This window comes from Nematolebias whitei, chromosome 1, assembly GCF_014905685.2.
Source record: "Nematolebias whitei isolate Nwh7 chromosome 1, NemWhi1, whole genome shotgun sequence".
Classification (NCBI taxonomy): Eukaryota; Metazoa; Chordata; class Actinopteri; order Cyprinodontiformes; family Rivulidae; genus Nematolebias; species Nematolebias whitei.
The window spans coordinates 41,950,884-41,958,741 of record NC_056498.1 but is presented as its reverse complement, the minus strand read 5'-3'; the positions used below and the strand labels follow the sequence as shown (position 1 = coordinate 41,958,741).

The window sequence follows — 7,858 nt, the reverse complement described above, 5'->3', positions numbered from 1 at the left end:
TGTGTGTGTGTCTGTTTGTGTGTGTGTGTGTGTGTGTGTATCTGTTTGTGTGTGTGTCTGTTTGTGTGTGTGTCTGTTTGTGTGTGTGTGTGTTTGTGGTACTGAGCCTCATCAGAACCCGACTCCTCTGCTCCGGTATCGGTGACCTTACAGCGGTTCATTGAGCCGGTTCTGGACCTGCCGGTCTCGAGGCTCCGCTCTGATTGGCTGCTCTCCTGTGTGACCTCATCAGCTTCTCAGCCCGGTGGTGTTCCTCAGGGTTCTGTTGTGGGTTCTGTTCTCAGAGCAGAACCAGCTGGCTCTGGATCTCTTCAGTGTTTGCTGAACGTCTGGCTCTGTTTTTCTTCCACGCACCTCGTTTCATGACCCGCTTAGTTCTGATCTGTCCGGCTCCAGGAAGTTTTACGGGTTTTCAGAGCTGCTTGGTTCTGACGGATGTGGGACACGTGGTCCTGAAGGACCCGTGGGAACAGTTTGACTCACATCAGGTCTTTGAATCAGTTATAAATGGAACTGAAGCCTTTGCTGTAGGACTGAAGGAGTCCTCAGAGGTCAGAGGTCACACACTCCTCCTGGATCTGAGGCTTAGGATCTGTGCTTCTTCCTGGAGGATCCAGTTACTGCTCTTTCAGCAGCAGGTTCATGAGTCGGGGTCTGATGGTCACATGACCTGCTGTGCACCTGTCCAGGTGAGTTCGGTGAGGTGTGCCGCGGTCGTCTGAGGGTCCCGGGCAGGAAGGAGAACTACGTGGCCATCAAGACTCTGAAGGGCGGCTACACGGAGAAACAGAGGCGGGACTTCCTGTCCGAAGCGTCCATCATGGGTCAGTTCCAGCACCCCAACATCATCCACCTGGAGGGGGTCATCACCACTTCCTGTCCCGTCATGATCCTCACAGAGTTCATGGAGAACGGAGCGCTCGACAGCTTCCTGAGGGTGAGACGGGGGACCACCGGTACATTACCTGTCTGACTGCCCACCTGTCTGACTGCCCGCCTGTCTGACTGCCCACCTGTCTGTCCCCTGCAGATGAATGATGGACAGTTCACCACCATCCAGCTGGTGGGGATGCTTCGGGGCATGGCTGCAGGGATGAAGTATCTGTCAGACATGAGCTTCGTCCACAGAGACCTGGCTGCTCGCAACATCCTGGTCAACTCCAACCTGGTCTGTAAGGTGAGACACACCTGTCTGTCTGTCTGCCTGTCTGTCAATCTGTATCTGTTCAACCACCTGTCTGTCTGTCTGTCTTGCTCTCGCCGAGATCGGATGCTTTCCCCCTCCTCTCCCTCTTCACTTTGCTTTGCAGCTCTGTCTGTCTGTGAAACTGCTCTGAGCCTCTCTTGCATCTTCTGAACCATAATTATGGACTTGTTCTGACCAGTTGGTCCCTCAACTCAATTTACAACATTTCTTCAAAGAGAAGACAGGCTTTAGGCGAGCTGATTTACCCTGTTGGCACGCACGCAGCTGGATATCTCATCGACTTGATGATGTGTCTATCTCTGCTGCATCTGTGGATTTTAAGGACGCATATTTAATATGCTTTACGATAACTGGTTCCTGCTTTTTGGATTCTGCTGGTGTTGGTTTTATCAACAATCAAGGAAGTCGTCGGCAGCAAGTTTGGACCCGATCACGCTGCTTGCTTTATGATGGCTTGGTTCGTGCCTTGAGTACCCAGACTCACATGCTTTGGGCAGAATGGATCAGATCTTGGGGATTTTATTCAGTCACGTTCCATCGGTGTAGTCATGTAGTTTGGACATTTTGGAACCGAGTGGACCAACACAGACTCAAGGTAGATGTCATTAAGTTCTGCCTGTCCCCAAAACAACTGTGTGTTTATCTAAGTTGGCTCCCTTGGCTGGCCTTGAAGGCCATGTTATCTGAATTCACCTGGAGAACATGTGATCTGACGCTCACCACCCCCTCTTTGAGGAATTTCCAACTGATAACCAGATGAACCAGCTGAATAAACTCTGTGTCATCATTTCAGGACTCTTGGATTCTCATAGACGTTATTCTTGGACATTCCTCGACATCCCTCGAGAATGTTTATGGATCTCACCGGAGGGAACAGGCTGATTATTATATCTTTATCAGAACTCTTACAGTGACCTTGAGAGCATCTATGAACATGCTCACCGCTCTCGTCTCCCCCCTCTGCAGAATGTCTACGTCACTATGTGCTTATTTGTACGAGGTGTTTTTTTAATATTAGAGGGTTTTTTTTCTCAGCCAAGAAAAAAGTCTGATAGGAATTTTTTTTTCCTCCAACTCCTACATGTGTCCAGTTAACCACTTTTATTGTCTGTCTGAACAGGTCTCACTTGTAAATGAGTGTTCGAGGCTCAATGTGATTTATCTGTTTAAATAAAGGTTGACTGTCTGTCTGTCTGTCTGTTTGTCTGTCTGTCTGTCTGCCTGTCCAACAACCCCGCTGTATGTCTGACCCACCTTCTATTTGTTTGACCCACCCTGTCTGTCTGTCCATCTTGTCTCGTGGCTCAGGTCTGACTGGTTTTGTGTGTTCTAGGTGTCAGATTTTGGTCTCAGCCGGTTCCTGAAGGAGAACTCTTCGGACCCGACCTACACCAGCTCTCTGGTGAGTCTAGATCCTCCTCAGGTGTCTGAAGATGTGGAACCTGTTTCCTAACAGACTGTTTGTTGTTTCAGGGCGGGAAGATTCCCATCCGGTGGACGGCTCCCGAAGCCATCGCCTACAGGTGAGTGTTGGTTCTGCAGGTTGGCCTGGTTCTGATAAACCTTCTGCGTTCTCCTAACGTTCTGCGTTCTCCTGACCTGCTGCATTCTCCTAACGTTCTGCGTTCTCCTAACCTTCTGCGTTCTCCTAACGTTCTGCGTTCTCCTAACGTTCTGCGTTCTCCTAACGTTCTGCGTTCTCCTAACGTTCTGCGTTCTCCTGACCTTCTGCGTTCTCATAACGTTCTGCGTTCTCCTAACCTTCTGCGTTCTCCTAACGTTCTGCGTTCTCCTAACGTTCTGCGTTCTCCTAACGTTCTGCGTTCTCCTAACCTTCTGCGTTCTCCTAACGTTCTGCGTTCTCCTAACGTTCTGCGTTCTCCTGACCTTCTGCGTTCTCATAACGTTCTGCGTTCTCCTAACCTTCTGCGTTCTCCTAACGTTCTGCGTTCTCCTAACGTTCTGCGTTCTCCTGACCTTCTGCGTTCTCATAACGTTCTGCGTTCTCATAACGTTCTGCGTTCTCATAACGTTCTGCGTTCTCCTAACGTTCTGTGTGATGGCAGGAAGTTCACGTCAGCCAGCGACGTGTGGAGTTACGGGATCGTCATGTGGGAGGTGATGTCCTACGGAGAGAGGCCGTACTGGGACATGAGCAACCAGGACGTAAGGACACGACACACGACTCCAACTGTTCTTGATAAAAAACTAATAAAAGATCAAACAAGATTCTAACAAAATGTAGATTTAATGTTGAATAAAAACATGAACACAGCTGCAGGTTCTTCAGAAATCAGGTTAATGTTCCATGAAGCAACCACTGAATGAGTTGGACAGAAACGTCTCCAAGAGTTGGACAGAAATGTCTCCAAGAGTTGGACAGAAACGTCTCCATGAGTTGGACAGAAACGTCTCCATGAGTTGGACAGAAACGTCTTCATGAGTTGGACAGAAACGTCTTCATGAGTTGGACAGAAACGTCTCCATGAGTTGGACAGAAACTACGTTTCCATGATTTGGACAGAAACTTCTCCATGAGTTGGACAGAAATGTGTCTTTGACTTGGACAATGACGTGTCTTTGAGTTTGATCTGGTCTTGTTTACCTGTCCTCCAGGTGATCAACGCCATCGAGCAGGACTACCGGCTGCCGCCGCCGCCCGACTGCCCCGCCTCCCTGCACGCGCTCATGTTGGACTGCTGGCAGAAGGAGCGGGCCGACCGGCCCAGGTTCTGTGATATTGTGGCATCGCTCGACAGGCTGATCCGAAACCCCGCCTCCCTGAAGGCGACGCACCTGGAGGCCCCAAGGTGAGACTGTTGAATGTGGGGGGTCAGAGGTTGTGGAGGCTTTGTGACCTTTGACCTTTTTGGTTGGACATGTATGTTAATAACTCATCAGCGTGTGATGATGTTGAAACTCCTGCTTGTCTCTTTGAACTCTCTGAGCGTCTTGAGGGAGGCAGCTGCCGAGGGTTCGATAGCTCCGGTCACATAAGAGTGGCCATGAGGCGGCCATGTCTGCGTCCTCCCCCCAGAGTCAAAGATTTTGATGCCACGCCGTTTGTTACGACTCTCACTACTGGCGCTCTAGTTCCATCTTTTAACGAAACGTCTCCAAAAATCATAATTTATAAAACGTTGAAGACAAATTCTCATTCAGTCCTGTCGAATGCTTTTTCATCTTCTATCGCAACAACTCTCGGTTCGGGGCGTCCTCTGATCATTCTACGACTGAAGCAGTTTTCTGTCATTAATGTGTTAAATATTCTGTTCAGATCCACACAAAACCCTGTAGAACCAGGTTCAGGACTGTTTAGACCCCCCAGAGACCAGTCAGCTGTCTCAGCCTGTAGGTTTAAAACCACTCCTCATGAATGACCTTTAACCCTTTGTGTGTCTCAGTCCGTCCCACCCCCTTTTGGACCAGCGAGTACCCCCTCCTCTGTCAGCCTGTGGTTCTGTTTCTGAGTGGCTCCGGGCCATAAAGATGGAGCGATACGAGCAGAACTTCCTGCAGGCTGGGTTCACCAGCCTGGACGTTGTTTCACAGCTCAACACAGAGTAAGATACAGCCGTCTGTACGTGCCTGTCAGTCATAACTCAGGGTGTAACGTGTTTAATTTACTGTCTGTATGTGCCTGTCAGTCATTACTCAGGGTGTAACGTGTTGAATTTACTGTCTGTATGTGCCTGTCAGTCAGAACTCAGGGTATAACATGTTTAATTTACTGTCTGTACTTACCTGTCAGTCATTACTCAGGGTATAACGTGTTTAATTTACTGTCTGTACGTGCCTGTCAGTCATTACTCAGGGTGTAACGTGTTGAATTTACTGTCTGTACGTGCCTGTCAGTCATAACTCAGGGTATAACGTGTTGAATTTACTGTCTGTACGTGCCTGTCAGTCATAACTCAGGGTATAACATGTTTAATTACTGTCTGTACTTACCTGTCAGTCATAACCCAGGGTATAACGTGTTTGATTAATTTGCTGTTATATGCGCCTGTCAGTCATAACTCAGGGTATAACATGTTTAATTTGCTGTCTATATGTGCCTGTCAGTCATTACTCAGGGTATAACGTGTTGAATTTACTGTCTGTACGTGCCTGTCAGTCATAACTCAGGGTATAACGTGTTGAATTTACTGTCTGTACGTGCCTGTCAGTCATAACTCAGGGTATAACATGTTTAATTTACTGTCTATATGTGCCTGTCAGTCATTACTCAGGGTATAACGTGTTGAATTTACTGTCTGTACGTGCCTGTCAGTCATAACTCAGGGTATAACATGTTTAATTACTGTCTGTACTTACCTGTCAGTCATAACCCAGGGTATAACGTGTTTGATTAATTTGCTGTTATATGCGCCTGTCAGTCATAACTCAGGGTATAACCAGTCTAACTGACTTCTTTCTAACTGACTTTCTGTCTGTTTCCATAGAGACCTGCTCAGAGTGGGCGTCACCCTCGCTGGTCATCAAAAGAAAATCCTCTCCTCTATTCAGACGCTCAGGATACACAAGGCCACGCCCACTTTACTCTACTGACTAATCAGAGTCCAAAGCCTAGCTCTTACCAACCAGCTGCGAGACTCCGCCTCTTTGGTTGGACCAATCAGAGCAGAACAGTTCAACATCTAAACGCCATCCTGTAAACTGCTGGACTCGGGTGCTCCATCCAGTCCAAGAACAGCTGATGTCCAGCTTGTTGCTCAGAACTCAGGACATTGTCTCACACCAGCCAATCAGCTACTCAGGAAAATGAAGAAGGCGTGGCTTGTTGTGATCAACCAATCGTCATTCAGAACAACGATCAGACTTTAACCCAAGAGACTGGACCTCTGTGACCCTGTCCCCAGATCAGGTTCTTCTGAGGTTAATGAGCCCCGCCCTCTTCCCAGAACAAGATTGGACTTCATGAGTGGATCAGGACCTTCAGAACTGTAGAATGATGAATACCGGGTTCTGTTGGACTCTGGGTTCTTCTCTAATGTGTAGAACCAAACAGAACCTGGTCCAGGATCAGCAGATCCAATGATCAGCTCAAGATGTTCCTGGAAGAATGAGTGGAGTCCTGGAACTGTTGGTATTCATCGGATCTTCCATCAGGAATGTTCTGGATCTAATCAGAACCTCCTCAGAGCCCTTGGTGGTTCGGTAAAGCTTCCTTGTTTCCCTCAGAACCTGTCAGGAACGTTCAGGATGTGCCTCCGAGAACTCTGCTGTGCCTTCTCAAGAACATCCTTCAGAACCTTTTGGAGAGATGGTTCCAGAGCTTTAGCAGAACCTCCTTCAGGTCTAACCTGGTTACTGTGGTCCAGGTGCTAAAAGTCCCTGGAAAACCGGAGGAGGACTACAGGAACTGGACTCGTGTAACTGACGATTGGACCTCCTGATGACTGTACAGTTTCTAAGGTTTTGGTGGATCCTGGGCTGGTTTCAAACATGACCTTTGACCTTTTCTCAGGACTTCTAACTCTAAGAACCGATGGATCGGGTCTGAGATCAGCTTTAAGTTCAGAACCAACAGAAACCCAGTGAGAACATGGTGGTTCTCCAGCTGACCAGAACAGAACCACTGAGGGAACAGAACTGGTTTCATCGTAAACAGACTCGTTTCATTCAGGTTCTGAGAATCTTCAGGTCCACGAGTGCTGGACCTGGTTCAGGTTCTGAAACGTGATCCGATTATTTTTTATGACCTCGTATTTGATGTTTTTATTCGGATCAAACGTTTTTTTACTGACATTTCAATAAAATCTGTTTTTGTATAAAAGTAAAAACATTAAAAACATGATTCTTATGTTTCAGTTTTCTGTGTCCGAAGTTTGTGAACGTTCAGAACCAAAGGTCCGTAAGTTCATCCAACCTTTATTTAGACAGGTTAGTCCCGCTGAGCCTCGGGGACTCGTTTACAAGAGACACCTGGATGTTCAGTTTCTGGATGGATTCTGAACCTGTTCAGAGAACCTGACTCAACCTGGGTAGAGGTCTCAGATCCAGGATCCTCCTCAGGTCTTTGATCCAGGATCCTCCTCAGGTCTTAGATCCAGGATCCTCCTCAGGTCTTAGATTCAGGATCCTCCTCAGGTCTTAGATCCAGGATCCTCCACAGGTCTTAGATCCAGGATCCTCCACAGGTCTCAGATCCAGGATCCTCCTCAGGTCTTAGATCCAGGATCCTCCTCAAGTCTTAGATCCAGGATCCTCCTCAGGTCTCAGATCCAGGATCCTACTCAGGTCTTAGATCCAGGATCCTCCTCAGGTCTTAGATCCAGGATCCTCCACAGGTCTCAGTTCCAGGATCCTCCACAGGTCTCAGATCCAGGATCCCCCTCAGGTCTCAGATCCAGGATCCTCCAAAGGTCTCAGATCCAGGATCCTCCTCAGGTCTCAGATCCAGGATCCTCCTCAGGTCATACACGGTGGTGGTGTCAAAAGGATTTGACGGAGGAAGTGTTCTGAAGATCAGGAACCATCTAAGGAAAGAGTTCCTCACAGCACTTCTGTTCCAGAACCCAGAGTGTCTGCAGGTGTTCCACGTTAAAACCAACACCCAGCGACAGCCACAAGAGGGGTCAAAGGTCAGCGCTGATGGGGATCATGTGACCGAGGAACCAGAGTCTGAACAAACATCCAAACAGGATG

At 48.2% G+C, this 7,858-nt stretch overlaps 1 protein-coding gene across 1 annotated transcript in view; it reads left to right on the top strand.

Annotated features, from left to right (window-relative positions):
- Window positions 1–6,130, top strand: part of LOC119416118 (ephrin type-B receptor 4b) — a gene marked incomplete in the record, with an annotated part of 11,492 nt that extends 5,362 nt beyond the window's left edge. Inside the window, 8 exon segments of the mRNA XM_037683342.1 lie at window positions 690–937; window positions 1,031–1,177; window positions 2,541–2,609; window positions 2,681–2,730; window positions 3,274–3,373; window positions 3,824–4,017; window positions 4,612–4,770; window positions 5,653–6,130. Coding sequence (XP_037539270.1) covers window positions 690–937; window positions 1,031–1,177; window positions 2,541–2,609; window positions 2,681–2,730; window positions 3,274–3,373; window positions 3,824–4,017; window positions 4,612–4,770; window positions 5,653–5,758 — 1,073 coding nt within the window.
- Between the last annotated feature and the right edge of the window lie 1,728 nt (window positions 6,131–7,858).